This window comes from Panthera tigris, chromosome F2 (genome assembly GCF_018350195.1).
Source record: "Panthera tigris isolate Pti1 chromosome F2, P.tigris_Pti1_mat1.1, whole genome shotgun sequence".
Classification (NCBI taxonomy): Eukaryota; Metazoa; Chordata; class Mammalia; order Carnivora; family Felidae; genus Panthera; species Panthera tigris.
In genome coordinates, this window is record NC_056676.1 from 44,027,772 (window position 1) to 44,047,861 (window position 20,090).

The 20,090-nt window shown below is 45.4% G+C and overlaps 1 protein-coding gene across 1 annotated transcript in view; it reads right to left on the bottom strand.

Moving 5' to 3' along the window:
* Positions 1-9,857: 9,857 nt before the first annotated feature.
* NIPAL2 (NIPA like domain containing 2) overlaps positions 9,858-20,090 on the bottom strand; it is an 82,223-nt gene continuing 71,990 nt past the window's right edge. The window contains exons 8-11 of the mRNA XM_042972969.1: positions 19,739-19,827; positions 15,301-15,364; positions 14,032-14,126; positions 9,858-12,632 (exon numbers count right to left, since the gene is read on the bottom strand). Of these exons, the coding sequence (XP_042828903.1) occupies positions 12,520-12,632; positions 14,032-14,126; positions 15,301-15,364; positions 19,739-19,827 (361 nt within the window). The 3' untranslated portion in view covers positions 9,858-12,519. The remainder of the gene's footprint in view (positions 12,633-14,031; positions 14,127-15,300; positions 15,365-19,738; positions 19,828-20,090) is intronic.

Genomic DNA, 20,090 nt, shown 5'->3' on the forward strand with positions numbered 1-20,090 from the left:
GCATTCTTTTGCCCAATAGGAACTCTGTCCTACTCCTTCTGACACCAAACGGCCAGATTCTGGCAGGGACTGGAGGTGATGGAGTGCCGTCGACACCAGCAGTGTCTGAGGGCCCGGGCCAGCCAGCCAAATGCCCTGGGATGCTCAGGCGGAGCCGCTGGCATTACTGCCCTGAGATCCTGTCCACTCTCCTCTATGCTCGTCACACTCCATTTCCCGTGACCGCCTTGCAGCTCCTGGAAGGTGGCTGCGGGCTCCTATTCTGCCCTGCAGACCCTTCTTGTTTCTTCAGCACCTACCAGGTTTTGCTGGTGGCGGACTTTCATCGTACTACTTAATATCTGACTCACGGAATCGGTGCTCGAGACCAGCTTTGCTTGATAACCCTGGACACATTAGGTGTTCTCTCTGTGTGCTTCTGACTCCCACACTTTGCATGCTGTGTGTGTGCCCACAGCACAGCGTCCTTGTCCCTTTGCTGAGCAGCATTCAAGCCGGGCTGTTCTCCTTGCTGCTCCAACACGGTCTCCTTGCCATTGTTTTCTTCTTCATTCCTCAGACCTCATCTGAGATAAATCTTCAAGCCCTCCACTCCTCCCCGAGCTGGTCTATGACTCACGAAGCCCCATACTTCAGAACAAACAGGCCGTCCCCAGCCTCCCCGCTCTGCCCTCCCTGACCCAGTGCTCTCTCTCCAGCGATGATGGACTTTATTGCAGCGCCGGGTTAGGGTTTGGTCCTGGATTGGTGATGTTATTAAAAACAGATTTAGTAATGTTCCAAGCAGTCAGTCCGCCTGTCCAGTAATGGTTCATCATTGTCATAAAGCTGAGGGGTCAGCTCATCTCTGCTTTTAGGCACGACCACACATACGTCATACCAGAGAGAAGGGCTGATCTTTTATTTGTTGTTAGTTTTCAAAGACCTCCGGAGAGAGTTCGGCCTCCCTCGGAAACCTACTCCGGTGAGAGCCAGGGGTCCCCAGGCCGTGCCGCTGCGCTGTGTGTGTGCATGTGTGCGATGTGCACGCTCCAGGGGTGCTGCAGAGACAGGGACCTTCTGCCCCCACTGCTTGCCCCCTGCCCCCTTCTGCAGGTGCAGGGTGGGAGACAGCTGCAGCAGAGGGGAGCAAGCAAGGAGGGCGGGAGCAGTGCGCCGAGGACTGCGCCGTGCCTTGGGTCCCCACACCACTGAACTCTGTGACCTAAGGCATGCTGATCAGTTTCCTTGCGCCTTAGGCCCTCAACTGTGGTGGGGGAATGATAATGGTTATTTGCAGTGTTCTGAGGCTTGCAGATGATACACGCAAAGTGCCTTGTCCTTAGAAAGTGCATCATAAATGTCTTCTATTATTGGGAATAGAGAAAAAAAAAATGATGCCTGGGGGAGGCAATGGGAACTTTTGGACTTGAGAATCTCCTGAGAACAGAATGTGTGGTCTGTGTGGGCAGACGTCAGCCGGGGGTGAATCCTCCAGGGAGGCTCCTCTGCTCGCTGCACCGGGTCACGGAGAAAGCCTGAGGCCGCTCCAGCTGGTAGAGGGGCCCGTCCCTCTCTTGTTTGCATCCTGGATACTTCCAGCTGACTGGCCATGGCATCATGTCCTCAGGCCGTGGGGGGCATGGGCACACTGCTGTGTGTTCTGTAGGGGGGGGCAGTGGGGGGCGATACACATTGCCTGACTTGATGAGAAGCAACTTGTCCCTGGGCTGTTGGTTTCCATGGCAGCACCAGGAAGAGCAGCCAAGCAACCAGGCAGTTATGCTTGAAAAAAAAAAAGTAGTATGATTTGGGAACCTAGTGACTGTCATAGCCCTGTGTATGCAGAATACAGAAATTCATTTATGTAACAAATATTTGATGAGCATCTACCACATTCGAGGCATCGGAGGGCATAACAAAGATCCCTGTTCTTGGGGAGTTCCCACTGTGGCAGGCGAGGGTGGAGAGGCAGACAGCAAACAATAAACATAATAAAGACACAAATTATACAGTATTTTAGGGGGCAAGTGATGCTATGGAGAAAAAGAGGAGGAAGAGAAAAAGGTCATGGGAACTAAGAGTGCTGGGTGAAGGTGGGATGGGTTGCAGCATTAAATACGGTGGTCAGTGACATTTGAGCAAAGATTTAGACAACTTTCAGGGTTAGCATGGTTGTGAGAACAGCATGTGCAAAGGCCCTGAGGCAGAAGTAGGTGTGGTATGTTCAAGGACCAGGGAGAAGGCAGTGAGGCTGGAGGGGAATTGGAGAAGGAGGTAGGAGGGGGCCTTCAGGGCAGAGAGGTCATGGAGGTCAGATCACATAAGGTCTTTGGACTTGGGCCTTTCTACATGAATGACCAGTCAGAGGCTATAGCAATAATCCAGTGGGAGATGATAGTTATGACAGTGGAGGTGGTGACAAGTCCAGGGCAAATCCTGTTCCACAAAGAGTTATAATTAGATACCAGGAATCAGATGAGCTTGTAGATGACTAACTCTAAGTGGAATAACCTAAGAGTTGCACCAAAACAACAGCAAAAGAAAGTAGAAGGGATTCTCAAGAGGGAAGGAGCACATCTGGGTGATAAAATCATTAAATCTTCAAGTGTTAGAGATGGGCTTTGAAGGGTGGAGGGTTCCAATGGGGAACAGATGTGGGAAGTCAGTTAGGGCAGGAGTTGCAGCCTGGGAAAAGCAGGAAGGGCAGAGAGGCCGGGACAGGCTGAGGCCTTTCTCTCTCCATCTCTACTCTCCTGCCTCAGCCTGAATCTGAGGGAACAGATTGGGGCAAACTGGTGGGGGAGCTGGGGAGCTGTTTCAGGTAGGAGGTCAGGAGGACCTAAAATGAGGGCAGCAGCTAGGAGTCTAGGAAGAAGGGGAAGCATGGGCAGGATGCTTGGGAGAGAGGTCTAATGTGATCTGTGCGGTGATTGGCTGGCAGACAAGGGAGGAGTCAGAGATGGCCCTGAGGCCCAGCTTGGGCCTAGGGAGCATAGGGGTGCCCCTAAAAGAAGTAGCTGGGTGGCAGGGGTGCAGAAAAGAGGAGAGGTGGTTGGGCGATGACTTTGCTTTTGGACATACCGACACCAAGATGTCCAGGGGGCCGTGGTCAAGCAGGGGTTGGGAATGCCGGTCAAAGCTCCACGGCCACACTCCGCTCTCTGCTGATCTGCGCCGATTTGTTTGTTGAGGAGATCACAGAAGCGGCGGGAAGTCTGCAGGACTAGGCTGGGAAAAGGGGCAGGAGCCAGGTGAAACCGACTGGCTGGCTTCGGCAAGCACTGAGTGGTGTCACCTGCACGGGCGCACTGGCGTGACAACTGAACGTCGGATGCCGACCCCTGCCGGTGACAAATGAATACAATCTTACCCGTCTCGTGCTTCAGACTCCGTGTTCCCGGAGGGAGCGTGAACTTCCGGGGGTTGGGGACAGGGGTGTTGCCTTACGGCTTTCACAGTGGGAGGAGGGGGGAGTTTCCGCTTCCCAGCAAGGTCTGTGCCATGGCGGTTCCCCAAACAGGGGGGGTCACATGCTGGAAGCCACAGGAGACACGAGCCCCTAGGTTACTTGGTTAGTTCTGCTGTAACCACAGATTGGGGGTGCATAAATACAGAAGTGGATTAGCTCATAGTTCTGGGGTCTGGAAGTCCAAGACTAAGGTGCGAGCAGGATCGGTCGCTTCAGAGGGCGGTAGGGCAGAATCTTTCTATGCCTCCCTCCTAGCTTCTGGGAGCCTCAGGTGTTCTTGGGGTCATAGATGGCTGTCTCCTCCCTGCATCTTCACATTGTTTTCCCTCTGTGGACCTCTGTGTCTAAATTTTCCGTTTTTTCCACGAGGACACCAGCGGTAACTGGATCAGGGCCTGCCCTAACTGATCTCATTTTTAACTTGATTACCTCTGTAAAGACCCTCTTTCCATATAAAGTCACATTCTGAGGTAGTGGGGGTTAGGACTTCAGCGCCTACTTTGAGTGGGGGGTGGGGGGTGGGGGACACAAGTCAGCCCATAACCGTCCCCTACAGTGGCACGTTGGTTTGGCTCTTTTTTGTCACTTCATTTCTCTTCCTCTCAAGAACAGGATGGTTTTCATCCTGATGACTTTAGAAAGCTATTTGTGTAATTGTCAATTGCTAAATTATGGAAATGAAATAAATCTGCTTTGCTGCTTCAATCATTCATAAAAATCAGTTAATAAGCTTTGGTTTGCTCTCAGCAACTTCTGTTGATAGAGTGTGGATCCAACACTCTGGTAGTGGAGAGTGTCCCCAGCCACGGGATAAATGTTTTTTCCATTATTAACTTTATTGTTGTGGTGCAAAAGTTAGTCGGCAAAGTGAGGCTGTTCTCATTGCTTTTGGACGGGAAAACACGTTCGGCACGTGGGCCATGCACAGGGGCCATATACCAATTTGCAGCGAGGACCCGTCACCCCCAGCCCACCCAGGCACCACTGGTTCACCACTCAGACCTTTTCTCCAAACCTGTTTGACATCCCCACGGTTGTCAGAAAGGACTTAAAGTCACACATGTGTCCTTAGGCCTGATATATTTGGCCCCTCTGCTTAGTCCTTTTGAATAAACTTTTTCTGTCTTGTCACCCTGGGCCTTTGCTGGGGACCCAGGGCTCTGCCTGCATTATTCTGAAGGAGGACGTGAGGTCTTTGTTCCAGCCCTCAAGCCCCCTCTTTCTAGCAGTCACCCAGTCCCTCCTGTATCTTCTCTGAGGTCCAGCAGGCCAGAAATAATGAGCTCTGCTGTATAAGTGGGGAAACGGGGTCACCAGAGGCAGACAGGCACCCAGAAATCTGTTTCCTTCTAAAGAGAGCTAGAAAAAGGAGATTTGGGGATTCATCCAGGAGACCCCCCAAGATAAACCTACAAGCAACCAAAGAAAAGGAAGTGGGAACACGGAAGAGAAGAAATCATCACTTTTATGTTCTTTGGAGGGGGTGTTCTCTCCAGATGTCCAGAGAAGCCCCTGGCCTACAGAGAGCAGCGGCGCTGAGTAAACAGGAAACGCCAGGAATCTATTTTTATTTGGTGCTGTCTTTACTTTCCCTTGTTTCAGTGGAAAATGAGTCTGGATTCCACAAAACTCCTTAGTGAACAGCAAATATAAGCGGAGGCAATGCCAAGGCTCGCGATCCTCAGCGGTGGTTTGGATCAGTTTCTTCTTTGCGGAGACCTTGGAGGCTGGGGCTGGCTGTGCAGGAAGCAGGTGGCTTGCTTTAGAGGAGGCCCGTGGAAAGGCAATCGAGGGGAGCACTTGGGCCCCTGTAGCAGATTTCGGTCCTCCTCCTCAGAAGCCTGCCCTCCCACCCCGCTCCACGGCAGCAGCGGAGAAGGGGGGCGCTCCTGCTCATGTCCCCTCCTGATCACGTCCCCATCAGAGTCAGCCCCTGGGGCTGGAGGCTGGAGACCTCTGCGCCACGGGGAGAGCGTGGCCATGGCTCTGCGGTCTGCAGGGATGTCCGACTGGTCCCGAAGCAGGGCAAACTCCGCAGGAGGAACTCCTCGTTTGGCCAAAGGGCTGCATTGCTTGGAGATGCCTTCCTCCACCCCTGCCCTGTTCATTTCTCTGGTGTTGCCGTAGGGCCACCCGTAGGGAGCTGGTGGATAGTCAAGGAATGAGGTGATCATAAGCCTCTTTTGCTACTGAACTCGGGACTTTTTCTTGTTTGTATGTTTAGGTGCGACTGATGTTTCCCTCTACATTGGGAAGGTTTCCCATTATGTCTGCTGCTCCCCTCGGAACACCTGTCTTCATCCCGCTGCCCTCCTCCAGCACCGCCCCCCCTCCCCCCCAAGCAGATGCCTTGGCTATTCTTAAATTACCATATATCAGGTTTACTACACTTTTAAAAAAGAACAAGGATATGATGTTCATTAAGAATAAGCCTAGGAGCCACCAGAAACTTGTGGTCATTTTCTTGGGCCCACCTTCTCCTGTCTCCTATCTGAAGACCGCCCCCTACTGGTTACGGACTGTCATTGAACAGTGCTGCCCTGTAATTTGAATGCTGGGAAGAGCTTCTTCCTGAATTTCCTGAAGCGATTCTCAAATGGGCTTATCCTTTCCCCTTATGTGCTAGCAGCAGCCACATCTAACTAATGTTTTCTGTTAACCCCATGAGTGTTGGGAAAAATCAGACCCTTCCCGTGGCCAGGAACTCAGTCTCTCCAGCCAGCTGGAGAAGGGGTTGGCTGTTATTTTTTTTAATGCTTATTTATTTTGAGACGGCAAGTGCAGGAGGGGCAGAGAGATGGAGAAAGAGAGAGAGAATCCCAAGCAGGCCCCGTGCTGTCAGAGAAGAGCCCAATGTGGGGTTCGATCCCACGAACTGTGAGATCATGACCTGAGCCGAAATGAAGAGTGGCACGCTAAGCCCACTGAGCCCCCCAGGGCGCCCTGGCGGTTGGCTGTTTATTGTAAACATGCCTCTGAGTGGAAGGAGGTGAGCTTCACTCACCTGGACCTTCCCATGTTGGGCCTGGGCCTTGGCTATCTGTCACCAAAACTCGCTGGTCAACCCCACTCTGCATCTACTTCTTGTATAGTATTGCTTACTGCCTCTCTTGCTTCGCCAACAGATTTGGTTCTTCTATGCTCACAATTCCTTCTTCTCTATAACTTCAGTCTCCTACTGACCGTGGCTTGCTATGGCCCTTGCTGTCCCTTCTGCCTTCACACCTCCCCAGGAGGGCTCCCAGCCTCAGCTCCCCACCTAACCCCTTGACACTCTCCACATCTCCCAATTCAGGTTCTGGGGACTGCAGTTCTGGCTGGCCCGGCACATCCTTCTCTGGGCCCAGCTTTTCTGCCCAAGGCCATCTCAGGGGTCACCACCCAGCCTTTAAGGCCTGGCTACACTGGTCATTTCTGGTAGGATGTGATGTACCACAAATGCAAAGCCTGAATTCAGTCCTTGCTTCTTGAATGTTTATTATGCCATCTAATATCGATGGTGAATGACTAAGAAAGATAAAGGGGAATGTCATGAAATTCTGAGAGGCGAGTTTCTTATTATGTCCTTAGGTCCACCCTGCACCCCCAGAACTGAAGTTAATGCCATCATTTCCTTCCTAAATCAAACCCAAGCCCTTAATTCTGTGTCAGAGCTGGCCACTCAAGGCCTTCTAACCTGCCTTTCTCGTCCTATCAATTGCCTTCCTCTTCGCGTGACTCCATGTTGCAGATGTTTCCAAGCTTACTCTGAGCTATTCAGCTTCTCTTTCGCTCACGGGCTTCCATCTAGGTCTAAATTCTATATGGACTTTGAAGACCAGCTCAATACCTGCGTTAGTTTCCTAGGGCTCCCGCAGCAAAGTACCACAGACTGGGCTGCTTTAAATAATAGAAAGGTATCCTCTAATCAGTCAAGGTGTTGGCAGGCTGTGCTCCTTCCCAGGGATCTAGGAGAGAATCTTTCCTTGCCTCTTCTCATTTCCGGTGGCTCCTGGCATTCCTTGGCTTACGGCTTCGTGACTCCAATCTCTGTCTCTATCTTCATGTGGCTTTTCCCCCAGTGTGTCTGTTATCTTTTCCTGTTCCATCTCTTATAAGGACCCTATTATTGGATTGAGTAGTCCAGAATGTAATCTAGGATGACATTGTCTCAAGATCCTTAATTTAATTACATCTATAACCCTTTGGCCAAAGAGGTCATACTCATACGTTCTGGGTGTTAGGAGGTAGACAAATCTTTGTGGGGGGGCACCATTTAACCCACCACAATCCCCAATTTCTTTTTAAAGATTGCCTCCTAGTAAAAAATGACCGCTTTCCCCTCTGGGCTCCCATAGCCTTTATTCAAGTCTTTTAAGGAACTGTTGATGTTGTCTTGTGCAGTGTAGGTATAGCGATACTAGTGGTAAGAGTGTGGATTGCAGAGTTAGATGTCCTGGGTTCAAATCCCAGCTCTGCCAGTCGCCAGCTGAATGACACTGGTTGAACCACTTCACTTTTTTTGCTAGAGCTAGGATGCAAGGAGGTGCTTAGGGCACAGCATTTAAGGAGCAACTCACTCTCGGGCCCCGCAGGTGCTGGGTCAGCCCTGTCACCATACTGTGAGTAAGATTTCCATGATCTTTCTTCAATTTCATGCCCCAGGTGCCTCTCTTGACTTACCCTGGTCTCTGCCCTGCCTCTTGCCCTGTTTTTTTAATCTCTAAGATAGGGCTAATGACTTCCCTGGTACAGAAATTATAAGGGTTAAGTGAGTAGCACAAGTGAAAGACTTAGCACAGCACCTGGCACATCATAGGGGCTCAAGAAATGAAAGCTGTTGTTTACCAGACAGTACATTCCTGCAGAGCTGGTCTTCATGTCGAATTCATTTTTATACTAAGAACCTTAAACACACTACATCGAAAATAGTATGTGATCAATTATGTTTAAGCGAATTAATCAGTCTTTGGGAAGTTTGAGGCATGTGGTGATTGGGTCTATAATCAGGCAAACAACTCAAACTTCAAGTCCCTGGATCAAGAGTGCTTGAGTTGGGTCATTTCCTTGTTCGTGTTTAGCGTTTTAGAAGGTTTAGGTGAGGAACTTTGGACGGAAGGAGTAGAGCCCAAACCTCAGAAAATTGCTGAGGTTGGTTTTCAAATTAGAACCATGAAGGAAAAGTCTCCCAAAGTGGGATGTGTGCACACTGGAAGGATTAGCTTGAGTCTGGGTAGCAGCAGCTCAAATGTGCAAAGTGGCTTTGGTTCACGCGTGCTGGTCACGTCAGGAGTGGAGGGGCTCCTTCTCTGGCACTTGCCAGCTCCCTGGGAAGGAGATTCTTTCCTGGAACACGGGGGCTATCTTGCACCTTGCCTGGAACTCTGTGAAACTGCTGGCAACATCTGGCTCAGCTGGGTGCACCCCAAAACACATTTATTTGATACTGGAGTTGATATGCCTCTCTTACATTGTGGTTGGGACTCATTAACTCTCAATAAGGACCAACACTGAGGGAGGAGTTTCCTCTCTTTCTTGCAAAAAATGTTTCCTTGGACGGGTCATAGCTCCTGTAACTGATTTGCTCTCCTGGCACAGGGCTGCATGTTGTGTGGTACCCTGAGGCTGGTAAGAAAGGGGACAGACTCAAGAATTCCTGGGTGGGAAGGCTTTTCCCTGCACTTACCACAACTGCTAAAAACGCGACGTTTAATAGCCCAAGATCGGTCTGTATTTGCATGGAAACCATGTTTGTGTGGATTTTTTTCTTTTTAATTTCAAGACAGCCATAATAAGAGCCAGACTGTTGATGAGTCCAACGATTAGAAGCAGCTCCTAAATTTCCCACACAATCACGTTAGGTTCAATTCTGAGATCTTCTTCTAAAAGTTCAACACGTGTGGTGTTTATCTAGCAACTTCACTAAAGCACTCAGATTCACTAGCGTCAGACATGTGAATTAGGTAGGCAGTGGCCAGTGCAAGGATTATCTCCATAACCAGCCCTGGAATTTAAGTAAAGCAGTCTGGCGGGGGGGGGTGGGGGGTGGGAAGGTTCATTTTAATTACTGCTATATTTATGTCCATAACATCACTATTAAATTGGCAAGTATGAAGCAGCCTTTAGCGTGGCCGAGCGCAGACGGTTACCATCCCTGCATGAGCTGTGCGCTTGGAAACAAGGAGCATAGAGAGGGTTCTTGGCTTCCAGGAACTTGGCTCAGTGTTTCAATCCATTTAAGTCATACCCACCATTTACACCTGCTTCTTTTGGAGCCAAACTTGCACATTATCACCATTACTCTTCACTAGCACTGACATTGCAATAATCTACGAAATCTGCCTTTTCCTGTTCTTTCTTTGCCACAAAATAGAATTTCCAGGAGCTTGTGGGGGTGGGATGGGGGTGTTGAAAAATACATTCTGAGTCACTGCTTGAGAAGTTTTTATTGTATTTTTTTCCCAAGTGATTCTGGTAGTGAAAGTATTATGGTCATAGACTAAGCAAACACTTAAAGTGAAAACAATCAGATGGTAAAGTCCTCTGCTTTGATGAAAGGTAGCTCGTACTCACTTCTGAGGCTATTATCAACTTGGACTATGGGACTGGAAAGGCTCTTCCAGTTCAGGTAGTGGTGCTCACAAAAGAACCACTGCTTTCAAGAGAAACTTGGGCACCCATAATGAACTCACCGCTTCCATCTGTATCTTATATAAGCAACAAGATCCTAATGTAAATATCAAGACATGGCTCCACCATGCCGCAGTATCCTAGTTTGTCATGGACCATGAAGTGCCACTTTTTCAACTCCTGAATGTCCAAGGAACAAGAAAGACACTGCATAGGAAGGGCAAGGGAGTCTGGATTAGGGCTTGGCAAACTACAGGCCTAGGGCTGACCACCTGTTTTGTAAATAAAGTTTTACTGGCATACAGCCGTGCTCATTCATTACGCATCATCTATGATTGCTTTCATGCTATCATGGCTGAGTTGAGTGGCTGCGACAAGCAACATTGGCCAACAGACCCAAAAATATTTACTCTCTGCGTCTTTACAGGAAAATTTTGCAGGCCCCTCGTCTAGACAAACAGTCAAATGAGTCAAGTATTGGCTAAAGGTCCCCGATTCACAATGCCAAGAGAAGGACTGGGTTGGCTTTGGTTGTTGTCATGCACTTTGTAATTTAAAAAAAATCTTATGAGCCAGTACAACTAAAACTCCTATTCACCTGGCTTTGAAGAAGCAATGTGGAAAGTAAAATTAGGTCTCGATATATTTTGTATGTTGCCTGGACTTCTAAAGCGTTGCTGGATTGCTCAGATGTGCATAAGTCAATGTCATCTCACAGAATTTTTAAAAGATGCGAATGTTGGCAACTACTAAAGCATTGGCATCATGCTTGTGTCTGTGCAAAATTCTGCAGTGCTCAAAACCACGTGCTGTAGCTATAAATGGGAGTCCCACTTCAAGTACAACTCTTTAGTCTAAATATTTTCGCAATCTTTGAAACCAGTTTTAAGAGTCATCAGAAATCTGTAGTTTAAGACACCAGACACATTTCTTAGCTGAGCCTTCAAGTGCCAACATGTTGGACCGATTCAGTAAAACATGCCATAAATTATAGGACTGTTTTATTTGAATTAGGGGGATACTTTCCACAACAGCAGGAATTCTTACCAGGAGTTCAAAAGCCAGACACGGGCTCTAGGTTATTATTCATACGTGGGTGATAGATTCGGATCTTGCCTTTGTGGCCAGGTTTGGTCAGGAGCATAGGTTACGACAAGGAACGAGGCTGAAAGACCCAAAGCAGTTCAGACGACAGCCTCAAGAGCTCCGAGATAAACAACCTTTACAAATGCCAGACAACTGGCCTGAACAATTTTGGACTGGCATGTCAGACGTGATCTGAAGGTTTTGAAATGTCATTAGGGATAGGGCTTATTACTTGATTTTGGTTACAGTGAAGGCTAGCTTTTTTCTTCTCATTTAAATATATTAGCAGTTCATAAATAACAGATATGATTATGGACTCTCCTTACAAATATATCTTAGTAGGTATCTGACTAGTCACAGCAGTGGAGCCAGGCAGGGTATAGCAGCACATGGCCTTCCTCTGTGGTCTCAGCTTGGGCCACCTGGCTATGTCTACAGACTTCAATGGCTAAAATCCAGGTCTCTAATCATAGCTGTCCTTTTGCCTAGAAGAATTTATAAAGCTCGAGATAATAACTTGGGGAAGAAATGGTACGCTAGTGAAGGTAACACTAAGAACTTAAATATGAGTTTTGACCCTTGTGTCAGGAGTTAAAATATACCCAGGAGATAAGTCATAAGAACTAAACAAATACAGGCATAGGATATGAAGTTTTCAATTTCAACTCAAGTATAATAGGATCATACAGCTGAAGAAAATGTTCATCATTCTATGTTTTTTGAAAAATTAGTCCTAATTCTGAGGTGGTTCCTTTCTTAATCTGAAAAAGTTCACCAGCCAAGGTACACACCATCACAGAATGCCACTTACAAACTCTAATTTTAAAGATAAAAGGATGGTTATAATAGGGCTCATTTTCAGGAAAGATGATTCACCATTCTAACTTAGGAATAGAAAGGTGAGATCTTTATGGGGGAGGCTCATAAAAGATGTCGTAGGAGAAATGAATGTTCTCAAACCTTTGGTACCAGAATGAGGTTGTGGGATTAACATGTCTCTTTAAAGCAAAGCAGCTGACGCTCTAAGTCGAGCGGGAAGAGCCTATGTGCTCTGTAGCCAAATCGTGAATGCACATTTTTGTGTGACAGTCCTGCTTGAGTAGCCAGGCCCTAATTAAGATCTAGCCAGTTAGAAGTTCACTAGGGGCAAGTCCAGGGTGTGGGGAACACTTCAAATTACATTCCATGAAGACATGAGACTGTCAAGGCTTAGGAAGGCCCCGCTGTCCACACAAATGGAGACACGGTAAAGGACGGGTAATGCTAGCTAGCACATGTCAGCACTGAAAAGCTGTGGACACAAATGGAACATGTGCAGTTTTTTTTCAAAGGTGATATCGAATAACAGGCCAGAAGCCATCCCTCTCGGCATTTTAGACCTCTTTCTTCTCTCCACTTTGGCTCTTCGTTGAGTCACTTCCATCAGGCAAAGTTCCATAGGATAAGCCATTTGAATCTGGTTGTATTTTGTCCAGTGTTTGTTTCCCTGTGGAGATAGTAATCACAGAAAATCTTTTGTGCTCATACAAAAGGATAAGTCTTAATAATGTCTCCTCTCTCCAAGACACATTTTATTCCCCCCCACCTTTTTTTATAATATGTGGTCACCCTCTAAACAAGAGATAAACACCGGGAAGAAAAGGCCTCAGAACTCCATGTCCCTTGACTGTGACCATGCGCCGTCCACAGGACATAAGTGGGGAGAGAGCTGTCTCCCCACCGCACAGGGCCTACTGTGCTGGGCATGGAAACCAGGTTGGATCAGTCACGGCAGGGACATGAAGCATCCACTCATCTCCACACCTTCCTGCCCGGTGTCCTTCCCCCTTTTCCGTGTTTGTTCTAAGTATATAACAACAGAGAAAACAGACTTTCATAGCAGATTCTGGAAGCTGCTACTGATCCTATGTATGGGGCTTTGTGAAATGAAAACTCGCGTTAAAAATATGAAAACTTTATTTTCTACCCAAGAACTTCTAACCATACACGTCATTTATAATGCACACCCTTGCCGTGAATGCCAATTCTTGCCTTGAATGCTCTTAGCTGATCAGGGGACTCAAGAGGGAAAGAGAACACAGAACTTCTTGGGCCACATTTTCCCAGTCATAGGGAGAAGGCTTTAATGAATTTTGCTTCGAAGGTTTGGGCCTAACAGAATGGTAAAGGAAGCTGTCAGATCACCGTTACTTCCGTCTAGAAACCTATAGGTCACCCCAAATCCTTAGCAAAGCTGGAGATACTGGGTGGGCAGGAGAAGGGGTGAGGACACAGCAAACTTTGCTTTGTTCTGAACATTGCTTCTGTTGTCTACGTGACTAAAGCAAGTTATTTCCCAGTGAGAGTGGGGGACTGGGAAGACGGTGCATGTTACGTGGATCAGGATGAAGGCAAATGTGGGGGAGGGGAAGAAGCTATTCATGTTCAGGTGACTGTGAAGAACATCCCTTTTGGTCCCACAGTGCAGAGGCCACCGCAGTCTTTCCAGGAACTATATTCCTTAGCAGCCCAACCTCTTGCCCTTAGATGTTCCTTCAAAGGCTCCCCAAGCAGCAGGGGTCTGCTGTTGGCAGCCATTCCCCACTCCTACCCCTCACCCTTTTTCAGTTTAAGGAAATCCAAAAAGGAAATTTGCGACATCACCCAAATCAAGAAAACAGGGCCAGTTCTTTTATACCCCCAGTGTTCTGTGCGAAATTGACATTCAAATAAATGATTACTAACACTTACAGTTAAAACATCACTTCTGGTTTCATCGCTAAATGTACATTTTTTAAGGAGAAGAATTATGTTTTATAGTAATTTTAACACCCCAAATAATAGCAGCGACTACTAATTTATATGGATAAAGTTTTCCATCATAAATTAAAGAATAGACAGTTTACCAGGAATATTTCCAAAATCAATGTAAGACTGTGGCAGATGTTCCTTATCTCGATTTCTTGTGATCAGAAACACACCAAGGAATGACAGAAAACACCTGTAAGAGTAATATTAATAAGGAACACAAGAACACTGAAACAACTCATGGTGTTAAATAACCGAGCTCCATATTCTACATGATGACACAAATTCCGTTGGTCTTGTTTTTTCTGTTTTTCATGGTAAGCCTTCTAGAACTTGTCTTAATTGCTGCAGCGAATAATACTTTCCCCCAGAACCAAGACCTGGGCAGCGTCCAATAAATCTCTGCCCCAGGTTTTTACCATCTGGAGGCTAAATCAGGCTCTAAACCCTTTGGGTAGACACTAGGTCTCATTTTCTATCCATGCATGCCCAGACCCATTACTGGCATGCAACACAAGCAAAAAACAAAACAAAACAAAACAAAAAACAAAAAAAACAAAGTTCTTTAATTTTCTAAGAAATTTAATTGTCCTTGGCCATAAGAATAATCATAGTTTCCAGATCCTAGAAGTTTAGGCTCGCCCAAGCATCTTATGAAATTGAATTTTCAAGCTAGATGGTTTGCTATACTGAAAATAGTCTGGGCTCAAGTCTGCATAACAATGGTCATGCAGAATACCAGATCAAGAAACAGCTAAAGTGCTAAGGGAGTGCCAGCTGGAACCAACAGAGGATCTTAGACATTGGTGACATTCTGTCAACATTCTGCCCTCTGTTTGCAAGGATGTCAGCAATGATGCCCACCAAATCTCCAGGAAGGGGGAATGATGGGCGTCCAGATACAAGGAAGGGGTACCACCAATCTGATGTTATTAGGTCCAAAGCTAATAATCTGTCCTAGACTTGACCTTTTATTCTAGATAATCCCAGAAGCATCTGTGGTTCCTGAGTGAGATCTAACTTAGAATTTTCCAAGAGTGAGGTAAATCTGATTTAGTACAAAAAGGTCATGGAGTAGCTACAACAACCAGTGGATTTATCGAGACTTTGGCTGGAACTGAACATCCCCAGTTTTAGAACCCTCAGAGAGATACCCAAATCACCAAGTCAAAGACACGGAGTCCTGTGTAGGGTCATATAGCACCCTGTGTAGGGTGTTAAATCGAAAAATATGTTTCTTTTAAGAGCTCAGGAAACTAATGTTTCTTATATTACCTTCCAATTTTCTATACCTGAGGTACAATGCCAAAAATCCTACATAAAAGTAATAGGATTTCACATTCCTTACTTCTGAGACACTTACTCACCCAAAAATATATATAAATATGGTAAGAAAAGCTGCACCAAGGAATTCCTGATAAAATATGATACCTATAACGGGAACGAAAGACAAACTTAATTTTAGGGTAAGAATATATATAAAAGCTACACACTGTTTTTTAAATTATGTTAATGTATTATTTTTTCTAGGCATAGGTACCCTTAAAATGCACATCCAGTAGCTTAGTTTGAAAATATTTGCAAGCCACACTCAGATTTTCAGTGATTTCAAAAAGAACATAGATTCGTAGGCTCTATGTAATGTATTCTTATTATACAATCAACACAATTAACATAACTTTTGCAAATAGAAATTTCTTATCCAGTTTAGGATTTAGCCCACTGGAACACGCAAGAAAACAAAACTCTAGTGCCATTTCCTACCTACAGTTTTAGGCCAGGGGTCAGCAAGCCTGACCAGAGAGCCTGCGTGGACTCTGGGGCCTCTGACACAGCATTCCCTTCAGGGCAGTTGTTGGCCGCCCAGGCTGTCACTCTTGGCAATGCCCCGTGTGCACTCAGCCACTGGAGGGCGCCGTAGTCATTCCACACAGCCCCATTTCTCACTGTCAACCCCCTCTCCCTTCTCTTTCTTCTGGTTGCCCTTTTGGTGGAAGGAAAAGGTGGAAGGATGCGTTGTTTACTATGAGGAACTTTTCTTCTCTCCTTGTTGGTCTCAAGGATTTCTTCTTGGTCTAAGGTCCCAAAGCCTTCACAGAATTGTTTTTCTCTTAAAGCCATCTTTAAATTATGTATTACTTGGAATTGGATTTTTGTGTGTGCGGTGTTATCCTTGCTGGTTAGCCAACGAATGTTTACTGAGTCCTTTGGGTCAGCTACTGTTCGGGGTGCTACAGACACCATGATGAACAAGACAGAGCCCTATATGAAAGGAGTGCTCTCAGAAGCCCATCTCCTCACCTGGAGAATAAACTTCGCACAGGAAGGAACCACGTTCAGTCCTAATACATATCTGTTGAATGGATGAGCAGGTTTGGAAGCATTTTTCCATGTTATTGCACACTTTTGTGTAATCATTTCAATGTTTCCATGTTATTCTAAGTAACTGCCCTATAATATTCATTTCTTTTAAGGGCATTTTCAGCTGTTTTGAAATTTTTTTACTGTGGAAAATTAGTGATAAACTTCTTCATATGTATTTTTTTCTCAGCATTTTAGGATTTTTCATTTATTTATTTGTTAATTTGCTTGTTTGTTTATTTGTTTAGAGAGCTCGCACATGTGCAGATGGGGGAAGGGAGAGGCGGGTGGAGAGAATCCCAAGCAGGTTCCACGCTGTCAGTGCAGAGCCTGATGCAGGGCTCGATCTCACAGACTGTGAGATCATGACCTGGGCTGAAATCAAGAGTTGGTTGCTGAACTGACTGAGCTACTCAGGCACCCCAGGATCTTTCTTGTTATTGCTGCTTAACACAGAATTTCTGCTTCAAAGAGTAGAAACATCTTTTTTAAAATGCATAGTAAAATACACATGACAAAAAGTTCACCATCATAACCATTTTTAAGTTTGTAGTTGTGTTAAGTATATTCACATTATTGTACACCTAATGTCCAGACCCCTCTCACCTTGCAAAACTGGAAGTCTCTACCCATTATATGACAAGTCCCCATTTCCCCCTCCTCTAGCCTCTCTGGCAATCACCATGCTACTTTCCATATCTGTAAGTTTGACTACTCCGATACCTAATATAGGTGGGATCATACAGCATCTGTCTTTTTGTGACTGGCTTATCTCATAATGTCCTCAAGGTTCATCCATGTTGTAGCATGTCTCAGCATGTCCTACCTTTTTAAGGCTGGATAATAATATTTCATTGTATGACATACTATTCCACTCATCTGTTGATGGACATTTGAGTTTCTTCCACCTTTTGGCTGTTGTGAATAATGCTGCTATAACCCAAGCATACAAATATCTGTTCAAGTCCCTGCTTTCAATTCTTTTGGATATGGACCTAGAGGTGGAATTTCTGGACTGTATGGTAATTCTATGTTTAATTTTTTGAGGAATAGTGTTTTCCAGAGTGGCTACTCCATTTTATATCCCCATCAACAATGCACAGAGTTCAAATTTTTCCACATCCTCACTAACACTTGTTAATTCTTTTTTTTTTTATTTTTTGCTAGTAGCCACCCTAATGGGTAAAAGGTGGTGTCTCCTTGTGGTTTTGATTTACATTTCCCTAATGATTAGTGATGTTGAGCATCTTCTCGTGTGCTTATTGGTCATTCATACATCTTCTTTGGAGAAATGTCTGTTCAAGTCCTTTGCCCATTTTTAAATTGGGTTATTTTTGTTGTTGTTGTTGTTGAGTTGTAGGATCAAAGATTAGAAACATTTTTAAGGCTCTTGATGAAGACAATGAAACCCAGTTCTCGGAGGGTAGTACCATGCTACCCAACTCCACGAGAGTGCCAGTAATACTGCAGCCTTCTTAGCGTTAGTTATTGCAATAAAAAGAACAAAACAAAAACTTCACTAGTTCGTAGGCAAAATATGGTATCACATTGTAATTTTAAGCTAGACTTTTTGATGGGGGCAAAAAAGGAAAATTAGTCAAGAAGCTTCATCTCCATTCCATACTTCAGTAATAGCAGATGAACTATTATCACTTCCAGAAAGTTCCAGCCTCCCTGACTCATCAATTACTTGGCGTGCTAAATATTGAGATTCCAGCCCTGTTGGTCCTACTACAAAAATGTTCTTTTCAAGGGAAGTACATTTTTTACACGTCTTTACAACATTAACTATTAGGCTGTATGTCATGCCTGTACCTCTTTTTGGGCCCTATTATTTTTGTTTCTAATAATTCTAGGGCACACTAATGTGCCATCTTTTCATAATTTCTTTTGTCAGCAAGCATAAAATTCTAAAAAAAAAATCAGATGTCTTGATATATGATCTTTCTCTTTAAACGTAAGGTTCAGTTTTGGGAAATAAAAAATGCATCGATTACTTTTAAAAACTGCCCACTGGCAGTCACATTGCCATGAAATAAGAAAGGTGTGTCAATTAGGAAACATAATCCCTAATTGCTTCCAAAATACATAAACTTTGCTTTGGGAAATGAACTTCCAATATAAGAAGGTAGTAAATATATCCAACAAGCCAATAAACTAGGGCATAACAGTACTAACCTTAGGAGTGGTATACTGGAATCTATTATATTTTGGTTTGGACCAAGTTTCAAATTTATGCTTTTTTTTTTTGATCTCTTCTTTTTTTAAAATTTAATTTATTTTTTAAATTTACATCCAAGTTAGTTAGCATACAGTGCAACAATGATTTCAGGAGTAGATTCCTTCATGCCCCTTACCCATTTAGCCCACCCCTCCTCCCACAACCCCTCCAGTAACCCTCTGTTTGTTTTCCATATTTAAGAGTCTCTTACGTTTTTGTCTCCCTCACTGTTTTTATATTGTTTTTGCTTCCCTTCCCTTATATTCATCTGTTTTGTATCTTAAGGTCCTCATATGAGTGAAGTCAAATTTATGCTTTTTAAAAAAAACACTATTGTGTCTCACATATATGTTTCTGAATTGTCAATAAATACAAAAGGACTGTAATAGTAGAAAAATAGAGGCCAGAGCAGTGAAGATAGTAGCTTCTATTCTCATCTGCCTGCCTTTCCCTGGAACACTGGATTCAGTTTTGGACCCCAGTCTTTGATGTAGGTGATCAGCGGTGAGGGGCAAGGAAGGAGGAGTTAATGGAAAGAGGAATGTTTGGCCCAGAGACAAGACACAAGAGGACCCTTCAGCTGCTTTGACTATCAGAAGGGCTGGCAAGGAGGGGCGCCTGGGTGGCTTGGTCGGTTGAGCGTCTGACTTCGGCTTAGGTCATGATCTCGAGGTCTGCGAGTTAGAGCCCCGTGTCGGGCTCTGTGCTCACAGCTCAGGGCCTGGAGCCTGCTTCGGATTCTGTGTCTCCCTCTCTCTCTGCCCTTCCCCCACTCGTGCTCTGTCTCTCTCTCTCTCTCTCTCTGTCAAAAATAAATAAACATTAAAAAAAAAAAATTAAAAGAAGGGCTGGCAAGGAGAAGACTCCAGAAAGCAGACCTAAGATGAGAGTCTTGAATTTACAGGGAGACTAGTTTCAACCCCACTATAAGGAAACACTTTCTAATAATTAGAGTGCTCCAAATAATTAGGGGGATCCAAAACAGGACTAAGCTGTCTCGGGAGACAGAGAGCACTGGGAAGCCTTCCCACAAAGCAGAATAACCTGTCTGCGAGGATGTTATGGAGCAAATTCAGACCCAGGTGGAGGTTAGCAGGGTATGATACCGGCTACGTAGGTCCTTTTAACCGAAGATTCCTTGGCTGTCTTGTTTACTCCGAGAGAAGCTTTATTTATGCTTTTGCGGGGGTCGAATCACCGGAGCAGAGAAAACCCAAGCTCACCTGCGATAATGGCACTGGTCGTGAAGAAAACATGGTTAATGGGCACCACCATTGCTGTGTTGTAGAGCTTCGTGGCATGATTCAGGAACCTAGAGCAGAAGGCACTTACTGAAGCTCTGGCTCTAAGAGACGTTCAGCAACAAGTTAACAGTAACCTCAAGAAATGCATGTCCTTAAGCTACAACTACAAAGGGAAAGGAAGTGCAGTAAAAGGGCATTTCCAATCAGCAGTCATAGCTTATATGCATCTGATGTATGAGATCAGATGTCAGGTTTTATGGTCTGTTTAAACCAACAACAGTAACAATGAAAAGCAATTAATCATATTCTGAGGCCACAGAAGTTTGAGTTG